Genomic DNA, 21,869 nt, shown 5'->3' with positions numbered 1-21,869 from the left:
GTTTGTCTGAAAAAGTAAGTCTTTTGCCTTTGGGTTTGAAGGATATTTTTGCTGGGTATAGAGTAAGAGGATGAGAGCTTTTTTTTTTCTTTCTCTCAGAGTTAAAGATGTTGCTCCATATCTTTTGGCTTGCTTAGTTCCATTTTTATCTCTGTTCCTCTATATGTATGTGTTCCACCCCACCCACACCAAAAAATATTTTCCCCTTTATTACTGGTTTTTATCGATCTGATTATGCTGTGCCATGGTGTGGTTTTCTTCAAGTTTCTTTTGCTTGGGTTTTGTTGAGCTTTGTTGAGCTTTGATGGGTATACAGTTTTCCTCATCATGCCTTCTCTACCTTCTAGAACGTATTAGCATATTTATTATCATCTTAATGTTTGTGCCCACTTATTCTATCAGTATCATTTCTGGATCTGTTTTTATTAGTTGTTTTTTTCTACAGGTTGTGGGTCTTATTTTCCTACTTTTTTGCAGGACTCCTACCTTTTAATTGGATGCTGAATATTGTAAATTTTATATTGTTAGGTTGCTTATTTTTGTTGTATTCATTTAAATGTTACTGAGCTTTGTTCTTGGATGCAATGCTGTTAATTGCAATGAGTTCAATCCTTTCAAGGTTTGCTTTTAAGATTTTTCAAGACAAGTACTGTAAATCTTTATTACATAACCATGGTACACCTATCAAAACTGGTAATAAATTAAAGTTGCTGGGACACTATAAATGAAATGAGAAACTTCATTTGGATTTCACCAGTTTTCTCATTTGTCCTTTATGTGTTCCAGTAGCCACTCCAGGTTCCCATGTTACCTTTAGTCCCCTCTAATCTGTGACAGTTTCTCAGTCTTGTCCTTCATGATTTTTTGGAGACCGCTGGCCAGGTATTTTTGTAGAACCTCCCTCAGTTTGGGTCTATCAGATGTGTTCTCTTGATTAGACTTGGCTTATGGATTTGTGCAACAAATTCCACAGGGGTGAAGTGCCCTTCTCATTGTATCGTATCAGGGAATACACGATACTGACATGACCTATAACTAGTGATGTTAACCTTGATCACTTAATTAAGGTGGTGTTTCTGTATTTCTCCACTGTAAGGCTACTTAGTAGATAGAGCTAGAAAATATATGAATGTATAATGACTCATATATACTACACACAGTATTTATTTTTGTATATATCACATCTAGACTTCCCTTCTTGCTTACTTGTAACTTCTTGTGACCATGAGAAACTTGATTCCTATATTCTGTTTTTTGTTTATTTATTGATCTATTCATTCAACTCCAGTATCCATGTAGTTTCAGAATTGCTAACCCACACACATGCCTGTAAGAAACAATTTTGCTAGGTAGGGCACAGTGTTGGTTTATGGCTCTTTTTGTCTTTAGACAAACCACCATTTCCCCAAGTTATTTGCTCATCTCCTCTTTCCTAATTCCTTCCAGTGAGGTTTTGTCATATATTTGAAATACAGTTACTTTTATTTGTAATGGTCCCCATTTCATCCCAGGTTTACTAGCATCCTTGACCTTTAAAACTTTTAAAATTTTTGGGGTGCCTGGGTGGCTTGGTGGGTTATAGCCTCTGCCAGCTCAGGTCATGGTCTCAGGGTCCTGGGATTGAGTCCTACATCAGGCTCTCTGCTCAGTGGGGAGCCTGCTTCTATCCATCTCTCTCTGTCTGCCTCTCTGCCTACTTGTAATCTGAGTCTGTCAAATAAATAAATAAAATCTTAAAAAAAAAACTTTTTAAATTTTTTATTTGCATTCTGTAAACTTCACTCTCTGTGGGGTATGGTTCTATGGGTTTAAACAAATGCGTGAAAGTGTGGCCTCACCACCACAGAACCACCATACAGAACAGTTCCATTGACCTAAAAATTTCTTTGTGAGTCTCCTTTGTAGTTCTTTTCTTTTCTTTTCTTTTCTTTTCTTCCCCTCCCCCAACCACTGACAACCACCTGTTCTCCATCCCTACGCTTTTGCATTTTCTGGAATGTCATACAAATAGGCTCCTATAATACGGAGTCTTTTGGATCTGACTTCTTTTACTTAGCAAAACACATCTAAAAATTACACTGTTGCATGAATCAATACCTTGTTCCTGTTCATTGCTGAGAGGTATTCCAGTTTATGGATATACTCCGGACTTTGTTTATCCCCTCACCTGTTGAAGTACATGTTGACTGCAGTGGTTTGCCTTTTCACTTTCTTAATGATGTCTTTTGAACAACATGAATTCTTAATTTTAATATACTCCAGTTTACAGATTCTTTCCCCTTAATGATCAGTGCTTTTTGTATACTGTTAAAGAATTTTGGCCTCAAGATCATGTAGATGTTCTCCTATGTTTTCGCTGGCAAGTTTTTCTATGGGTTTTCCATGGTCCATCTATGATCAATCTGGAACTGATTTTTATGCATGGCATGAGGTAGGGATCAACCTAACACCACTTATTGAAAAGACCTCCCTTTCCCTCACTCTGTTGCAGTGTGCTATTTATTAAAAATCAAGTAGTCATACATGTGTGGGTCTATTTCCAGAATTTTTATTATGGCCATTGAACTATCTCTCCTTGCACTGGTATCCATTACTAAAACTATAGCAAGATCTTGATACCTAGTAGTGTAAGTTCTTCTGCCTTGTTCCTCTTCTTTAGAATTGCTTTCGACTGTTCTTGGCCCTTTGTATTTCCAATTTTCATATGAAGTTTAGAATCATCTTGTTAATTTCGGCAAAAACATCTAGCTGGAAGACTTTAACTAGAATTGTATTAACTCTGCAGTTCAATTTGGAAAGAAACAACATCTTCATTACACTGAGCCTTCCAATCCATAAATATGGTATATCTGGGGGAAGTTTATAAAGGCACTAAAACACAAACAATTTGTTACAGTCTTCTTCCAGGATCTGCTCACCCAACCTTGCCAGACTATGAGAAGTCTTTCGGGTAGCACTTTTCATAGTGAGAGTTTGTGGCGGTAACCTCAGGCTCTCACTCAAGACCCAGAAAGGACTGGCTTCTTATGTACCCCTCCCAGTCGACATCTCCATCTGCTCCTTTCCTTGGCGAATGCTTTACATCTGTTTAAAATTTTAAAAATACAAACATTAATCGTATCCTTTTGGCGAGAGTTGGTAGCAGACAAAATGGACAAATGAAGCATAATTCAAAAACAACAAACACTAAAAATTATGACAGTTTAATCAGCAATGAGAACTTTTAATTGTAATAATGCTGTTTGATCCTTTTTAACAAACAAGATCTTAAAAATCAAACTCCTTCGGTGACATCACTGTGGAGTCACTAGTGTATTTTCGTGTGAATTTTTTCCAGCAACCGTAAAAAGCTCCTTTGGACTATGTGCTAGTTGGAGAAATGGTGAGGAGATATTTTTAAGCTAAGTCCAAATATTTTCCCTCTGACTTTCACCTTCAAATCAAATCTCTTGTTCAATAACTTTGAGAGGATCTTTAAAAAAAATGTTAGTTTTTTGGCAGGGACTATGATCTTTTTATTGTCAACAGACTGTAGTTTCTGTTTCAAAAAAAAAAAAGTCCTCAGCATCTGGGGTTTATTTTCATCTTCTTTAGTTTTGTCAGACATAGATGGAAATTGCACTACTGAGTTACCTGTATAAATTTCTATACTGACATGTTTATACTCCCTTGTTCGGAATGCTTTCACACTGGGGTGCGTGTGATTCTTGAAATGGAAGCCTTGCTTCGTCAGTTGTCATCTTCTTCCTCCTGTGGAGGACTGAAGGGCTTCTAAATGAGTGTGAAATTTAATGCAGGCTATCATTGTCTGGATAGGACCCAAAATTTAGTGGTTCGGACTGGAACTGGGATCACTCACGAGCCTCGCTCCCTCTCCTGCCTCTCCCCAGCTGTTCTGTGTGCAGGTGGCTGGACCCAGGGACCCAGGGACACTGGCGAAGCTGCCACTTAGCTCAGGGTGGTGAGCAGGGAGAGGAACAGAGGCAGCCTCTTCTGGACCCTTCGAAACTATCTTCGCAGGCCCTGGCAGCGTCCCTTTGCACAGAGCTGCTGTGTGTGCTAAGGACACATTGTCACAGGGGAAGTCTGTGCCCTGGGATCTCCCTCCAGGAAGGGATGAAGCAGCGAACCTGGGAGAGGGAGAGGCTGCCATTGTTGGAATGGAGACAGCCCAGGGACACCCTCCTGGCAGGTGCCCACTAGGCCTCACAGAGAACCATACCAACCGCCTCTTGGCCTCCAAGGCCCAGAAACAGCTCTGGTGACTTGGGCCCTGCCCTGCCATCTTCTCAGAAACAGCGTCCCCCACTCCTCACTCCAGCCCCTCCACCATTTGCAAGCCTACGGGCTTCCTGCTGCCTCCACTTTCTCCTCGGGGCTCCTCCCTCCCTCAGTGTTTGCTCGCCTTGTCCCCTCCAGGGCTGCTCCCAGTCAGGACGGCCACTACCCACAAGAAGGCTGGACATGGAGTTCCCACAGGCAGGGGCCACAGTTTTGACTTCAAGCTAGCCTCCATTTTGGCACTTTTTGTCAAAAAAAAAAATTTTTTTTTTTCAGTTGAAGTGAGACTTTTAAGAAGTTCCAGTTTTAAGGTTTCTACGTTTTAATGGCCACATGTTCTGCTTCCTTTTCTTTTGTGTTTATCTGCCACAAGGGACCATAGCAGAAACAGTGCCGGACAGACTCAGGAGACCTGAGTCCTAGGCTGAGTGACCTTGGGCAAGTCACTCCCCTCACTCCCCACTCCAAGGCCCCTTTTCCACATCCCTGATTTATGAAGGGGTTAGTCTAGACCAGAGATCATCAACTATCTTTGATCATGCCTCCCTAGCAATAAAAAAAAATGGGGAGCATGTACCCATAATATGTGTATATTCAAGCTGTCCTTTTACTACAATACCAGTATGTTATGATATGAACATGCAAAATAAAACATTTTAAAGCTAAATATCATATAAACTGAATACACATAAATACTTTAAAAATAGATTTCCTTTCATTTATAGAACAAAATTTTCTCGTCTCACCATTATATTGTTGGTTTGTAATTAATAAGATGAGAGTAAGGGAAAGCAGTCTGGCTGGATGTACTTCAATATTTTTTAACATCTTACTTTAACACTTTGAGATTGAGCCATTCAGGGGTCTGGTTCTAGTTGAGTCTATTTTTAGTGGCTGTCCTAGCTGGTCCAAAGAGAAGAAATGTATCTTTGGCTGAATGTATTAAATTATGGCCCTCGTTTTCAATCCCATCCACCAATTAAAGGCTTTTTATTGAAATGAAGCTCGAAGATGTCCATCTTCCCTTATGTCAGTCAGTGGCTCTTACAAGCTAATTGGAAAAACACTGCATTTTTGTATTTTTAACAAATGGACTCAGCATCCACTGACACTCTCCATTTGGATGATTTTCAAACAGATTAGAAAAACCTGTTTCTAATATTTTCAAGTACGCAGATAGAAAGCATGCTTGTAGGTGACTCTGCACGTTTTCAGCAACAACAATCTGATGTTGAAAGGAGTTCTTTGGAAAAGCAAGCGCTTTTCTCTCTCATCGCTGAAATCATTCACCTCTACCTCGAAGAGTCAGAAGAATACAAGTTCATTTTTCAGGGGGTGTCTGCCAACAGTCACTTGTCATCATAAAATGCTCAGCAAATTTGGAACGTTTGCCTTTTGGTGCAAGAAACACATATAATTCCTCTTAAAGTTTGATGGCTCTTTTAAGTGCTCTGTCAAGAGATAACCCACAAACCTCTATGTGTTCAAAATATTTTCAAAGTCACTTCCCTTCTGATTACAAATCATTGTCTATGTTTCACTGTGCTTTAAATTCTTTCTTTTTTTCTTTTTTTTTTTTTTTATTAACTACCCACACCAGTGCATCCTGTACTACTCTGTGTACTTCTGGACTTAAACCTTTCGACCGGTGGCCTATAGGAAGTTTTGTGGGGCATCGGTTTCACAGGCGTGGCCATCCCTGCACCCTTACCCAGAATCCTTTTCATCATGGAGCAGCCACTCCCTCGGCGATCACACCCAGTGTCTCCCATAACTGGTGTTTTCATTAAAGAAGTAATGTACTGTTCAGTCAATATCGCCGCTTTCCATTAGTCTCTCACAGAAATGTGGTTCTTCATGTATTTTATTTTATTTTATTTTATTTTTTTTTAAGTAACCATTCCTTTTATTTATTTTTTTTTATTTTTTTTTATAATTTTATTTTTTATAAACATATATATATATATATTTTTTCCCCCAGGGGTACAGGTCTGTGAATCTCCACGTTTACAAATTTCACAGCACTCACCATAGCACATACCCTACCCAGTGTCCATAACCCCCCCCAACCCCCCTCTGCCCAGCAACCCTCAGTTTGTTTTGTGAGATTAAGAGTCACTTATGGTTTGTCTCCCTCCCAATCCCAACTTGTTTCATTTACTCTTCTCCTACCACATTAACCCCCCATGTTGCATCTCCTCTCCCTCATATCAGGGAGATCATATGATAGTTGTCTTTCTCCGATTGACTTATTTCGCTAAGCATGATACCCTCTAGTTCCATCCATGTTGTCGCAAATGGCAAGATTTCATTTCTTTTGATGGCTGCATAGTATTCCATTGTATATATATACCACATCTTCTTTATCCATTCGTCTGTTGATGGACATCTAGGTTCTTTCCATAGTTTGGCTATTGTAGACATTGCTGCTATAAACATTCGGGTGCACGTGCCCCTTCGGATCACTACGTTTGTATCTTTAGGGTAAATACCCAGCAGTGCAATTGCTGGGTCATAGGGTAGTTCTATTTTCAACATTTTGAGGAACCTCCATGCTGTTTTCCAGAGTGGTTGCACCAGCTTGCATTCCCACCAACAATGTAGGAGGGTTCCCCTCTCTCCGCATCCTCGCCAGCATCTGTCATTTCCGGACTTGTTAATTTTAGCCATTCTGACTGGTGTGAGGTGGTATCTCATTGTGGTTTTGATTTGTATTTCCCTGATGCCGAGTGATATGGAGCACTTTTTCATGTGTCTGTTGGCCATCTGGATGTCTTCTTTGCAGAAATGTCTGTTCATGTCTTCTGTCCATTTCTTGATGGGATTATTTGTTCTTTGGGTGTTGAGTTTGCTAAGTTCTTTATAGATTCTGGACACTAGCCCTTTATCTGATATGTCGTTTGCAAATATCTTCTCCCATTCTGTCAGTTGTCTTTTGGTTTTGTTAACTGTTTCCTTTGCTGTGCAAAAGCTTTTGATCTTGATAAAATCCCAATAGTTCATTTTTGCCCTTGCTTCCCTTGCCTTTGGCGATGTTCCTAGGAAGATGTTGCTGCAGCTGAGGTCGAAGAGGTTGCTGCCTGTGTTCTCCTCAAGGATGTTGATGGATTCCTTTCTCACATTGAGGTCCTTCATCCATTTTGAGTCTATTTTCGTGTGTGGTGTAAGGAAATGATCCAATTTCATTTTTCTGCATGTGGCTGTCCAATTTTCCCAACACCATTTATTGAAGAGGCTGTCTCTTTTCCATTGGACATTCTTTCCTGCTTTGTCGAAGATTAGTTGACCATAGAGTTGAGGGTCTATTTCTGGGCTCTCTATTCTGTTCCATTGATCTATGTGTCTGTTTTTGTGCCAGTACCATGCTGTCTTGATGATGACAGCTTTGTAATAGAGCTTGAAGTCCGGAATTGTGATGCCACCAACTCTGGCTTTCTTTTTCAATATTCCTTTGGCTATTCGCGGTCTTTTCTGGTTCCATATAAATTTTAGGATTATTTGTTCCATTTCTTTGAAAAAAATGGATGGTACTTTGATAGGAATTGCATTAAATGTGTAGATTGCTTTAGGTAGCATAGACATTTTCACAATATTTATTCTTCCAATCCAGGAGCATGGAACATTTTTCCATTTCTTTGTGTCTTCCTCAATTTCTTTCATGAGTACTTTATAGTTTTCTGTGTATAGATTCTTAGTCTCTTTGGTTAGGTTTATTCCTAGGTATCTTATAGTTTTGGGTGCAATTGTAAATGGGATGGACTCCTTAATTTCTCTTTCTTCTGTCTTATTGTTGGTGTAGAGAAATGCGACTGATTTCTGTGCATTGATTTTATATCCTGACACATTACTGAATTCCTGTACAAGTTCTAGCAGTTTTGGAGTGGAGTCTTTTGGGTTTTCCACATATAGTATCATATCATCTGCGAAGAGTGATAGTTTGACTTCTTCTTTGCCGATTTGGATGCCTTTAATTTCTTTTTGTTGTCTGATTGCTGAGGCTAGGACTTCTAGTACTATGTTGAATAGCAGTGGTGATAACGGACATCCCTGCCGTGTTCCTGACCTTAGCGGAAAAGCTTTCAGTTTTTCTCCATTGAGAATGATATTTGCGATGGGTTTTTCATAGATGGCTTTGATAATATTGAGGTATGTGCCCTCTATCCCTACACTTTGAAGAGTTTTGATCAGGAAGGGATGCTGTACTTTGTCAAATGCTTTTTCAGCATCTATGGAGAGTATCATATGGTTCCTGTTTTTTCTTTTATTAATGTGTTGTATCACATTGATTGATTTGCGGATGTTGAACCAACCTTGCAGCCCTGGAATAAATCCCACTTGGTCGTGGTGAATAATCCTTTTAATGTACTGTTGAATCCTATTGGCTAGTATTTTGGTGAGAATTTTTGCGTCTGTGTTCATCAAGGATATTGGTCTGTAGTTCTCTTTTTTGATGGGATCCTTGTCTGGTTTGGGGATCAAGGTGAGGCTGGCCTCATAAAATGAGTTTGGAAGTTTTCCTTCCATTTCTATTTTTTGGAACAGTCTCAGGAGAATAGGAATTAGTTCTTCTTTAAATGTTTGGTAGAATTCCCCCGGGAAGCCGTCTGGCCCTGGGCTTTTGTTTGTTTGGAGATTTTTGATGACTGTTTCAATCTCCTTACTGGTTATGGGTCTGTTCAGGCTTTCTATTTCTTCCAGGTTCAGTTGTGGTAGTTTATATGTTTCTAGGAATGCATCCATTTCTTCCAGATTGTCAAATTTGTTGGCATAGAGTTGCTCATAATATGTTCTTATAATTGTCTGTATTTCTTTGGTGTTAGTTGTGATCTCTCCTCTTTCATTCATGATTTTATTTATTTCGATCCTTTCTCTTCTCTTTTTGATAAGTCTGGCCAGGGGCTTATCAATCTTATTAATTTTTTCAAAGAACCAGCTCCTAGTTTCGTTGATTTGTTCTATTGTTTTTTTGGTTTCTATTTCATTGATTTCTGCTCTGATCTTTATGATTTCTCTTCTCCTGCTGGGTTTAGGGTTTCTTTCTTGTTCTTTCTCCAGCTCCTTTAGGTGTAGGGTTAGGTTGTGTACCTGAGACCTTTCTTGTTTCTTGAGAAAGGCTTGTACCGCTATATATTTTCCTCTCAGGACTGCCTTTGTTGTGTCCCACAGATTTTGAACTGTTGTATTTTCATTATCATTTGTTTCCATGAATTTTTTCAATTCTTCTTTAATTTCCTGGTTGACCCATTCATTCTTTAGAAGGATGCTGTTTAGTCGCCATATATTTGGGTTCTTTCCAAATTTCCTCTTGCGATTGAGTTCTAGCTTCAGAGCATTGTGGTCTGAAAATATGCAGGGAATGATCCCAATTTTTTGATAACAGTTAAGACCTGATTTAGAACCAAGGATGTGATCTATTCTGGAGAATGTTCCATGTGCACTAGAGAAGAATGTGTATTCTGTTGCTTTGGGATGAAATGTTCTGAATATATCTGTGATGTCCATCTGGTCCAGTGTGTCATTTAAGGCCTTTATTTCCTTGTTGATCTTTTGCTTGGATGATCTGTCCATTTCAGTGAGGGGAGTGTTAAAGTCCCCTACTATTATTGTATGATTGTCGATGTGTTTCTTTGATTTTGTTATTAATTGGTTTATATAGTTGGCTGCTCCCACGTTAGGGGCATAGATATTTACAATTGTTAGATCTTCTTGTTGGACAGATCCTTTGAGTATGATATAGTGTCCATCTTCATCTCTTATTATAGTCTTTGGTTTAAAATCTAAGTGATCTGATATAAGGATTGCCACTCCTGCTTTCTTCTGATGTCCATTAGCATGGTAAATTCTTTTCCACCCCCTCACTTTAAATCTGAAAGTGTCTTCGGGTTTAAAATGAGTTTCTTGTAGGCAACATATAGATGGGTTTTGTTTTTTTATCCATTCTGATACCCTGTGTCTCTTCATGTATTTTATGATCGAAACGGAATCTAGGAAAACCATGTGAGAAACGTCGGTACTTTCCTTCAACTGTGTAGCCACCTTTCCACGGTGTGGAATTTTTCGATGCTTATTTCTCCACACCTTCAGCAATATTTCCCCTACATTTTCCGACAGGATCTGTGGTCACTACGTTGTGTTCTGTGCACTGTTCTTGCTACCACCGGCTTCCACACCAGCTGCCTTCTTCCCAGCCTCTGGAAGACAAGGGCTCTGTGTGTGTGTGTGTGTGTGTGTGTGTGTGTGTAGATAACAGAGTCACGTGACATGGGCCTAAGAGAGAGTGCACTGGCTTCCTAGCAACCATCCCTTCTCCCAACTACTCCCAGCAAAGCCAAGTGTGGAGCTGGGCCCCCAGAGGAGGGAAGATTGCTATCCCATTCCCTGGTTGGATATATGCTTAGGCTCACTGCTCGCTCGTCGCTTGTCTCACCACAGGAAATGAGAACTGAAGCCGGGACTTCAGTTATGTCTGACAAGATTCTCACCATTTCCACTACCAAAGAGAGAAGAACTTGTATTTTAAGCTGCCGAAGTTCTGGCCCTGACGTTTCCCGGTCGACCCCCTGCACTTGCATTATAAGCATTATCTTCCATTGTAGTTTCTTTGCAGGAATCTTGTTAAGCCGCCATTTGCGAGAGTTAATTGAGTTAAAATTTGGTCAAGTAATTTGTGAAGCCACTTAGCTAGACCCACGTGACCTGGGACACATGGTGGGGTAGATGGCCCTTATCAGTGCTTGTTTGAGGCCATCACAGTAAGCTTTCCGGTGGGGCAGGGGGGTGGGGGTGAGAGGGTGGAGGGGCAGACACTGCGGGAGCTTGTTTGGAGATTCTAGCAAGGTGGCCCGGATTCTCCCAGCCCCTGGCCACTCCTGGGACACTAACCCTGTCACCAAGGGACCCTATTTATGATGTCAATTCTTAGGGGTATTAGTTCACTAAGGCTGATGGGACAAAGTACCACAGTTATGGGGCTTAAACAACAGAAGTTTATTGTTCTTTTCTAGAGCCTTGCAAGCTGAGATCAAGGTGTCTGCGGGGTTGGTTTCCTCAGAGGGCTGTGAGGAAGGATCTGCTCCATGCCTCTCTCCTAACTTCCGGTGGTATGCCAGCAGTTCTTGCTCGGCTTGTAGGTGCCTCACACCAATGTCTGCCTCCATCTGCACAGAGTGTTCTCCTGCACTGCGTGTCTCTGTGTCCCAAATTCCCCCTTTCAATAAGGACAGAAGTCATACTGGATTAGGGGCCCACCCTACCTCATACACCCTCATCTTAACCAATTGTATCTACAAGACCCTGTTTCCAAACGAGGTGGCATTCTGAGGTACTAGGGGTTAAGACTTCAACATACAAATCCGGGGGAAGACACGATTCAGCCATGAAGCTGGGCTACACCGCAGACCTTCTAAAATAGGATCTATGGGGGGGGGCTCGCACTTCATGTTTTTGATAAGGACCTTAAGTACCTCGTTTGCTCACTAAAGCTTGAGAGCTACATGGCCACCTGGGGGGACGCAGAATGTTCTCTCTCCCACCTCAAATACAATAGGAGCACCAAATAAAACTAAAACCATAGATGTTAATATGTAGCTTAGTTCAAAAGAAATGAAGAAATTTTCATGTGTCATAAAAGGAGAGATCAAAACCAGAGGGCTAAGCATTGGCTGTTGCTGGGAAAACCCTAAGGAGTGTTAGACAAGGATATAGGCCCCTAGAGGCAGTGGGGGGTGGGAGGGGCTGCTGGGGCTCAAATGCTCTTGAGGGAGGTAATAGGCCCATCGGGTGCTTGAAACGGAGGAACTAATCATTTTGCATGAAGCTTGGAGACTTGGAAAGTTACCTTGTCAGTGAAAGTCAGTGAAAGGGGGACCAGAAAAATCAACCAGAGTTTGTTTCAACTAATTAAAAATTGGGCAGATTGGTCATTCAGATCTGCTCTGTGAACTCACGGGATCAAATGGTTTTCTTAGCTGAGGCGCATCTAAGAAAAAGAATTTGGGTTGCTTGAGGGGAGGCATGGGGGGTCATTCTAGGATACTGTAGCAAAGTTGGGATCTGATAAGGCCTGCCAATAGGCAAGGAAAACTTTAGAACAGGCAGGGCTAGGCCTCTGAGCAATTGGGAGAAAGAAGTCCTGGTAGGTGGGAATGAATTAGCATACTGAAAGCAGAGGAGGGTCCTAGAGAGGAATTTGCTGTGTTTCTGATAGACAGGTGAGGGCCAGGGAGGAATGAACCTGACATTGAAAGGCCTCCCACCCCCTCCTCCTCCTCTTTCACAGGTCAACCCTTTCAGAGACCGAATCTGCAAAGTGTTCTCCCACAACGATATGTTCTCCTTTGAGGATGTGCTGGGCATGGCATCTGTGTTCAGTGAGCAGGCCTGCCCCAGCCTGAAGATCGAGTATGCCTTTCGCATCTATGGTGGGTGACTAAGTGGTGGTGGTGGGTGGGGGTCAGTGCCATAGAGTAAATACCAATCTGGAATCCATCAACATCAATTCACCGGTGGGATGATGTCCATTGGGATTCACTTGGGTGTTTATGGGTATTAGCATGTTTCTTGAGTTCTGTAGATTAAAAAAAAAAAAATGGTGGTGAACTACTACTTCAGTGGATAGATGGCTTCCCCTCCATGCCATCAGAGGCAAATAGAGCCATGGGTGTTGTATTTTGGGGTAACAGTGTAGACAGGTGAGAGAGAGAGAGAGATGGAAGACTACATATGGGTATGAAGGAGCCATGCTTGTTTTGAAGAAATTGTGAAATTTGAACACCAGAACTAGCTCAGCCACAAAATGGCTGAGAAATCTTGGACAAATCATTTCATCTTTCTGGGCCTCAGTTTCATCATCTTTAAAATGAAGTGTTTGAGAGAGATCATCTCTGAGGTCTTATGACAGTTTTTGGTCTCTAGTTTTGCCTGGGGTAGCCATAAGATCCTGCAAAAGTTCTGTTCTTCAGGGGGCTCATGTCCCCTTAGCTGAGATGCCTGGAGTTCTCAAAAGAAATTAAAAGGAAAGAAACAAAGAAATCTTGGGAAGACTTCAAACAGACCATGTACAAGGCTTTAAGCTTTTTGTGGCAACTCTTTGGCCCCAAAGGACTTGTACATTCAGGCTTGCATAGTTTGGCATTTCATATGCTCTCCCTTCCAGCCAGGTCCTCCCTGTCCCCACACAGTGGACACCATCTTATTCTTGCCTTGCCCAAATGGACTGGGATAAAATGGAGTGGGGGAGTTTTAAGCCTGATGGATCTGTGAGGGCTCAGTTTTCTCATCTGTAAAAAGGACTTAATGGTATTTTTGTAAGCCCTATGTCCTCAAGCTTTGTATCCAGTAATAGCTGAGTAAGCGTCTATCATACTGTCATTTCCACAGAGAGCAACTACAAACTCAAATATATATGTATATTTGGGCCCCTGGGTGGCTCTGTCAGTTAAGTTTCTTCCTTTGGCTTTGATCATGATCCCAGGGTCCTGGGATTGAGTCCTGAGTTGGGTTCCCTGCTCAGTGGGGAGTCTGCTTCTCCCTCTTCCTCTGCCCCTCCTTGGTTCGTTCTCTCTCTCCCCAATAAATAAATAAAATCACATCTACCATATGTGGTTTATATACATGATATTTATTTATCAGCAGCCTGATGGCACTAATGGTACCAGAAGCAGAGAGTTGAACTTAGAAGAAAGAAATGGTACTGAATGGTCCCCTCCCCCTTTTTACAAACTTTTTTAGCCTAAAGGTGGCTTTCAGTGAGGGACATCACACAGGACTGATAGAAACCTTGAACTCTTTCTGACTTAAAGAATCAGAGAGTTTGGGACAATTTCCTCCTGAAAAGTGAAAATAAGGGAGAGACCGTGAAAGAAAGCCAGAGAAGGGAGCCCAACATCTGTGTATGAACTATGCCCAGATCTCTAAACCATATATACAAGGGCAGACTCAAAGCAGCTCAGGTAGATAACAGAACTGAGATTTGAGTGGCCACTGCATTTTAACAAGTTCCCTCTGTGACAGGGTTTGCACTTTAAGTCCTGTCAATTGCCTGATAGAATTAAAATTAAAAAAAAAAATAAAAATCAGCACTCTTTGGAGGAACATAACAGAATCCAGAGTTTTTACAATAAATCATTTATAATGTCTAAGGTACAATCCAAAATTATTCAATATACAAAAATTTTGGAAAACCAGAAATGTCTGATCTACAGTCTGAAACTATTCAATAGACAATTAAAAAATAAAACTGATATGGTCTCAAGATGGAGCCTGATTCTGACATGACCCAGATGTTGGAATTAGCTGACAAGTCTCTTAAAACAGCTACTAACCCTTGGCCGGTGAAGTAAAAGAAATTCATAATGAAGGGAACAATAGGAATTCTCCACAGAGAAGCAGAAACTATAAGAAAGAATCAAATGGAAAATATGAAAGTGAAAAATAAAATATCTAAAATAAAAATTCATTGGATGGGCTTAACAGGAGAATTGAGATGACAGAGGAAAGAGTCAGAAACCTGAAGATAGTTCAGTATAAATAATCTAATCTGAAAAATGGAAGGAAAAGAATTAATGGGGAAGAAAAGATATTTGAAGAAGGAATGGCCCCACACATCCTACGTTTGATACAAGACACACATTTATAATGAACTTCAAGCAGAGTTAAGTACAAATGAAATCACATACCAAAATTTAATTGGCTTCGTGGTCCTCACCTGTTCATTAGTCATCCTCCTTCCTTACCGCAAGTACTTCTGGGGATCCCCAGGGAGGTCTGGGACTTGTGCTGCAGAGCACTTGCTATTTTGCCCCCAGCCACTTCTGTCTCCTGTCAGTGCCCTTCTGGATGAGCAGCTCTTCCCAAAGCAGAGTGCTGGCCCAGGCTCAGGTATCTCATCTTAGCCAACAGTCTTCAGTTGGCCAGTAACAGGGACTTACCTGTGTAAAAGGTAACAGATGAAGAACAGCAATATATTCATTTTCCATTGCTGTGTAATAAATTACCACAAATCTAGTGGATGTAGACAACATGTTTATAATATCACAGTCTCCATGGTCTAGGAGTCTGGCATAGCTTATATGTGTCCTCTCCTAGGATATCACAGGGCTGCAGTCAAGGCTCTGTCTGGGCTGCCTGTAACTGGGGAGAAATCCACTTACAAGCTCACTCTGGTTGTTGACAAGTGCATTTCTTTGTGTCTGTGGAGCTTAGAGCCCTGGCTTCCTGCTGGCTATCTGCTGGAGGCTGCCTTCGGTTTCCAGAGGCTGACATGTGCTCCTTGCCACATGGGCCTCCCCTGACACGGCCACTTGCTTCTTCAAAGACAGCCAGAGAGAGAGTCTCTTGGGTGTGTATGCTGGTAAGATATAGTCTCATAACACTGTAATCACAGAAGTAACATCCCATCACTGTTGTCAAATTCTGCTGGTGAGATGTAAGTCACAGTTCCCTTCCACACAAAAGGGACATGGAGATTATATACGCATGAGCACCAAGAGGGGCAGATCTGCGGGGAGGAGGGCTCTAAAGTTTGTCCATCGCAAGCAGCATGGAACCATGGGGAAACCGAAGCAGCCACGCAAGGATGCAGGGGACGAGTGGTCAGGAAGTGAGGCAACTGCTGTCTGCTTTTCTCTCTATGGCTGCCGGGTCTATCTTCTCTGCTTCTCTCTCTGCATTTGCTCTTCCTGCAGACTTTCCTGTTTCTGTGCCCATGGGCCAAAGAGGAACACCCTGGTCCCCTATTTTCTCAGGAGAGGCTGATGGCTCAGTCAAACGCATGATCTTACTACTCCCTGGCTGGGTCAACAGCCTTGTCCAACCACCCACAGCCCAAAAGATGCAGAGTCATGGAACAGACAGCTCCAGAGGCCCACTGCTGGGGGTGGGGACACTTCTCAGAGATGGTAAAGTGTGGGCTGAGCAGATGTTCCCAAAGATGTCTGCCTCAGCTGTCTTTCCATGGTTTCCCGAGCTAAACAAACAAAAACACCCCAACCTTCAGGGAAGCTACAAGAACAGCAGGTTCTCTTCAGGCTTCAAGGCACAGGAGCCAAACTGTGTTCGGCTGAGACGTGGGAAGAATGTCCTCACTCCCAAGAGGTCAGACTGAGCGCCTGAGGTCTGGTAAGGGACCAGATACCCTCTGCCCCCCCATGCTGTCCTTGTGTCCTCCTCAAGCCCCTCTCTGCAGGCCCCCTTGACGGATTTCCTTCCTCCTTGAGCTCCAGCCCCCAAACATAAAGCACAAAGCCTTCATGCAAATCAGCTGTGCAAATAGACACCCGGGGACTCATAAACTCCAAGGCTTCCTCAGATACACCCAGACAAATCTGAATTCTCTTTGGGTTCAGAAGATTTGTTGCCTCACAGAGCTGTCAGCAGGATTAGGGACGGGATGCGTGACTCTCTGAGCGCGGCGCTTGGCGCGTGGGAGCTGCTCAGTACATTGAGGTGGTAACGGTAGACGTGAGGGCAGAAGAGGAGGAAGAGAAAAGAAAAGAAAACGGTGATGGCCCTGGTGATCCTTCTTCGGCAAAGTCCAGAGACTTAACTCGATGCTCGAATGCCTTGGTCCTCCGCGCGTGGTCCTTGCACCAGCAGCGACATTGGCAGGAAGCCGGTCAGGAATGTGCATCTCCAGCCCCCCGCACACAGGCCGCTTCAGGGTCCGCACGTTAACAAGACCCCCAGCTGGGTCCTCCACATCCTAACATTTGGGAGACATTGCTCTAACTCACTGGTCCTCAAACGGGACTGCACACTGCTGTCATCTGGGGACCCAAGACCCACGGATGCTTGGGCCCCCGCTGTGCAGGTCTCATGTAGGGGTGCTGGGTGGGCCCCGGCTGGTGGGCTTTTTCAAAGATCCCCGGGGAATTCTCAAGTGCAGCGGAGTTTCGGAGCTACTGTGCCGGTTCGGCTTCCATTCAGTCGTATGCAAGTGGCCATGTTTAAAAAAAGAGAGAAAAAAAGCCTGAAATTAGGCTCTGCAGAGCCAGGGAGAAGTAGGCGACGGTCTGCCCCCTTCAAGCCCCCTGATCTGCCACCTGTAGTATGGGACTGTGGTTCTTATCATCACAAGACGGTTTCTGTGCCTATAGGCTTCTCATCTTCATTCCAGGCAGGAGGAAAAAAGGATGGGAGGAGGGATAGGAACCAAATGAACCTTTGAAGGCACCGATGAAGTTGACTCTTCAACTTCATCTTGTTAACAAGCTTTCTTGGATGCCCCACCCAGCAGCTTTGGACTGCTTTGTCCAGAGCTATGTCACGTGGCCACAGATAGCTGCAAGGGAGACTGGAAAGCTGGGTGTTTTAAGTTGAATACGGCGTCACCCTGGACAGGAATTGCACTGCTGTTAGTAGGAAGGCGAGGGGGAAGGGGATGGTTATCTGTCAAGAATCCAGCACTGGGGATGTACCTGCTAGGTTCCAGTTTCTGCTTTGAGGGACGTTCCTGGCCTCCAACGGATTCATCCCCACCCCTCTCTGGAGGGACTTGCACCTGTCAGAGACCGACTGATACCCCAGGCCCTGCCTTCCTGCTCTGATCAGCCAACTGCCACCAGATGTGAATGACCTCCCGGCAGGGGCCAGAGCGCCCCCGGGGAGAACTTGCCACACCGCCCCAAGACCCGACCCGGGACTGAGGGTTGGGAGAGGCACGGGAGGCAGGCTCCGTTCTCCTAGAAATGATGGTGAGAAGCGTGCCTTTCGTCACTCAGCCAACATGGGCTGATTTCTGTAAAATGACTTCGTAAATTGCAAGGAGTCACATGACAGGGAGGTTGGGATGATGATGGCAAGAGTGTTCTGGAGCCCCGATTCTCCAAGCTTTCTCTAACCTTCCTGTTGTCGGGGAAACAGCAAGAGGTAGGCCCTCCCCCATTCTCAGAACGGCCCCAAGACTGCAGGTCTGAGACTGCTGAGGCTGCAGGGGCTGGCCAGCCGCCCAGAGCTCCCAGCCCCCACTTCTTTCCCAGTCGGCTGTGCCCTTGCACCCCCAAAGGAGGGGAACTGTCCAGGACTACATTCTACTCCAGCAAATTATTCTGTCTTCAGATGGCCTGGGACCAAAGCCATGTCACTTTGCTGCAGTCTCTGCATACGGGAGCTGGGCCAGCAGGATGCCTGGGGACACTGCGGGGTCTCGGGGAGAGGCTGCGGAGCTTCTTACCAGCAGTGCGATGTCACTGCGGCTGCCCCCTCCCTCTAGTCCCGGTGCTGGTGCCTCCGCCCCTCCACCTGCTCCCAGCCCTCTCCCACAATGTGAGATAGCAAAGCTGTGCAGGGAGAGTCTTGGAGGAACGTCTCAGGCCTTAGCCTCCAGGTCCTGGGGCTGATAAACAGTTGGTCAGGGGAGAGCCACCTGCTTAAGGACTGGGGTGCTGAGTTAGACTTTCTGCCTCCATATCCTATCTGGGGGAACAGAGGCAAAGTTCTGGGCTCTACCCCTGTAGGATTCAGTGACCTCAGTACACCTGCTCCTCCATTCCAGGGCCAACATAACTCTGGATTCCATTCTTCAAAGCAAGAGATTACACAGTTTCCAAGGTTGGCATTTTCAGTATTTAATACCCTCGAGTGACACAGAATTGAGCTTCTACTCTACCTAATGAACGTCTTCTGTAGCGAGCATCTTCTATGTTCCAAGCCCCATGCCAGACGACTTCCATGCATTTCCTTATTTAATTTTCACAGCAACACTCTGGAGGTGCTATTATCTATTTTATGGATGAGGAAACAGAGGCTCAGATCATGTATTAGTTCGGGTTAAATTTGGTGGCAAATGGCAGGGGACCCCCAGGGGTTTACACAAGATGGCTTCCAAGATCTCCAGCAGCGACGTGTTATTTCTCTAACGTGTAGAATCCCAGAGGCAGTTGTCCTCAGTGGTTCTGCAATGGCCGGGATGTAGGTTCCTCCTTGGTGTCACCTTATCCTCCATTCCCAAGGTGGCCTCAAGGTCACGAAGAAGGTATAGCCTTCTCTTTAAAGACATTCCCGGAAGTTTGCTGGTGCCTCTTTCTCTTATATCTCACTGGCGAGATCTCAAATATGGGGTCACATCGAGCAGCAAGGGAGGCTGGGAAATGTAGTGTAGTGTTCATTTTAGATGGTCATAAACCCAGCTGAAAATTGGCTGCTTCATTATAATATGAGCAGTTATGAGTGATTCAGAGCACAGACTGCCCACAGAGCTGGACTACCTGGGTTTACCACTGTCTCCATCATTTATCAATGTGTGACTTTGGATAGTTCACGCGTTCACTGACTCAACAAATATTCAGTGAGCGCTTACTCTGTTCCAGGCACTGTTCTAGGAGCTGGGGATGCAATAGTGACCCAAAACACTAAACTTTCTGCCCTTGAGGAATTTACATTTTAGCGGAGAGAAATAAAGGAACTAATGGGTAAAACATACAGTGTGTCAGGTAGTATGGGGCACTAGGAGAAAAATAAAGCAGGGAATGGGATAGAAAGTGCAATTTCAGGCATGTTCTGGTAAGAAGCTGGCATTTAAATGGGTGGGTGTTCCAGGGAGGGGAAGCACAGTGCAAAGGCCCTGAGGCAGGATCACGCGGAGGTCATCAGGCTGGGTCCACTGTCTCTCCAAGGGGAGCAGAGAGGGTCTGCTGACATCTTAGCCATGGGGAGCAAGGCAAGGACATGGTCAAGGATGATTCCAAGCTTATTGGCCATTACCCATTTGCCAAGAAGGGGACAGCTGAGTGCAACAAGTTTGGGGCCAGGGAGGAGGGGGGCACGGTAAGAGTTTGGGTTTCGACCTCTTAAACTTGAGGGACCTATCAGACCTTCAAGTGGAGAGGACAAGAAGGCCTGTGGATGGATATGCTCCTGGAGTTCAGGAGAAGCCCAGGTTGGACACAGATATTTAAAGGCAAGAGGCTGAACTGAGACTGAGAAAGTGGGGACAGTTATTCAATCTCGGTGTGCCTCACTGTCTTCATCTGTGTTATGAGGACTAAATGCAGTAGAAGAGAAAGCACTTAGATCATTGCTGGGCACATCTGTTTGTCGTGGGGGCGTTGTACCTGCCTAAGCTTACTGCCCTTACTTACTGCATGGCTGATGAGCAGTGTGGGGGCTGCGCCGGGGGTTCTAGAAGAGACAGGGGCCGCACTGGGGGTTCTAGAAGAGGCAGAGGCCATGCTGGGGGTTCTAGAAGAGACAGGGGCCATGCTGGGGGTTCTAGAAGAGGCAGAGGCTGCACTGGGGGTTCTAGAAGAGGCAGGGACCATGCTGGGGGTTCTAGAAGAGGCAGGGGCCATGCTGGGGGTTCTAGAAGAGGTAGGGGCTGCACTGGGGGTTCTAGAAGAAGCAGGGGCTGCACTGGGGGTTCGAGAAGAGGTAGGGGCCATGCTGAGGTTCCCAGAGGCAGCAGGGGCGTTCTCCCAGAGAACCTCCCTCGGCATCCATGGCTCTGTGTAGTTCAGCCCGCCTTCCACACTTAACCTCGGTCTCACTCTCCTAGACCTCCAAGCCACTGTTCCCCACATCCCAGACCGATCACTCTCCTGCTGTTCCTTCTCCACCACTATCCTAGTGACCCTGGCACCTCCTCCGGTTTCCATCTCCGGAGGCCCAAACCCTTTAAACCCAAACTTCTCTGATGCCTCTTCCTCCAAGAAGTCTTCCTCATTCACACCCCCTAACTCCAATCAGACATAAACTTGCCCATCTGGAAACCCTTGGAACCCTTGGGAGGCCTGTTCCTTTCTCCCTGGAGCCAAGCTACTCAGGTGTCCAGCAGTCTCCCCCTGCACCTCCAGACTGGGAGCTCCATGCAGACTGGTACCCGTCTGGTCCATCTGTGCCCTGAGGTCTGGCTCAGGGAAGGGCACCCAGCAGGCACCCACGTGTCTGCCGAGAGCGAATGGTGAGGCGGTGGCAAGAAGCAGATGCAGTTACAGGGAAACAAGGCAGCCCTAGGCCCCTGGTGCCGAAGAGAGCAAGGCTCATGCCAGGAGGACAGGTCCCGTGTTAGAAGCTGCTGGAGCGCGAGGAGAGAACCAGCCTGGGCCTGAGGGTGTCAGGGAGACTTCACAGGGAGGCACGGGAGAGTGAGCACAGGTGAAGTCAGAGCATCCCCGGGCTTGGAGGAAAAGGAGGAGGGTACTCCGGGCAGGGGGCTGCCTTCTGCAAAGGCTGGGGGTAGAAGCACTCAAGGCCAGTAGAGAAGACTTGCCGCAGGCACTGACAAGCCTAAGGACACCCCTTCCAAGGCTCCTCTGTAGGGAACTGGGTTAAACACACCCGGCGGCGGGGAGGGGGGTCCAGTGTGGAGGGGGCTTGTGTAATGCCCATATTTTGTTGTTGTTGACATACAGTGTTCTAGTAGTTTCATAGGAATGACCATATTTTTTAACTCAAAAAGGAGGACCCTTCAAGTTCTGACAAGGGTCAGGGCGCTCGCTGGAGTGGACACCGGGGCACTGTCCTCAGCGCAAGTCGGGGAGGTGCTCAGGTAACCCTGAGCAGGACCAGGAGCAGGGATCCGTGCTCAGGTCCAGGCGTCCATCTGCTCCTCCGTGCCCCCTGCTCCCGGCCACTAAACCGCTTAGTGGCTTATG

The 21,869-nt window shown here is 44.9% G+C and overlaps 1 protein-coding gene across 1 annotated transcript in view; it reads left to right on the top strand.

The window, feature by feature from the left end:
- Window positions 1-21,869, top strand: part of CIB4 (calcium and integrin binding family member 4) — a 52,353-nt gene that overhangs the window by 27,633 nt on the left and 2,851 nt on the right. The window contains exon 4 of the mRNA XM_032867033.1: window positions 12,560-12,701. Within this exon, the coding sequence (XP_032722924.1) occupies window positions 12,560-12,701 (142 nt within the window). The remainder of the gene's footprint in view (window positions 1-12,559; window positions 12,702-21,869) is intronic.

Source organism: Lontra canadensis, unplaced genomic scaffold, assembly GCF_010015895.1.
Source record: "Lontra canadensis isolate GAN:19392208 unplaced genomic scaffold, GSC_riverotter_1.0 scaffold32, whole genome shotgun sequence".
Lineage (NCBI taxonomy): Eukaryota > Metazoa > Chordata > Mammalia > Carnivora > Mustelidae > Lontra > Lontra canadensis.
This window is presented reverse-complemented; position numbering and strand designations above follow the sequence as displayed.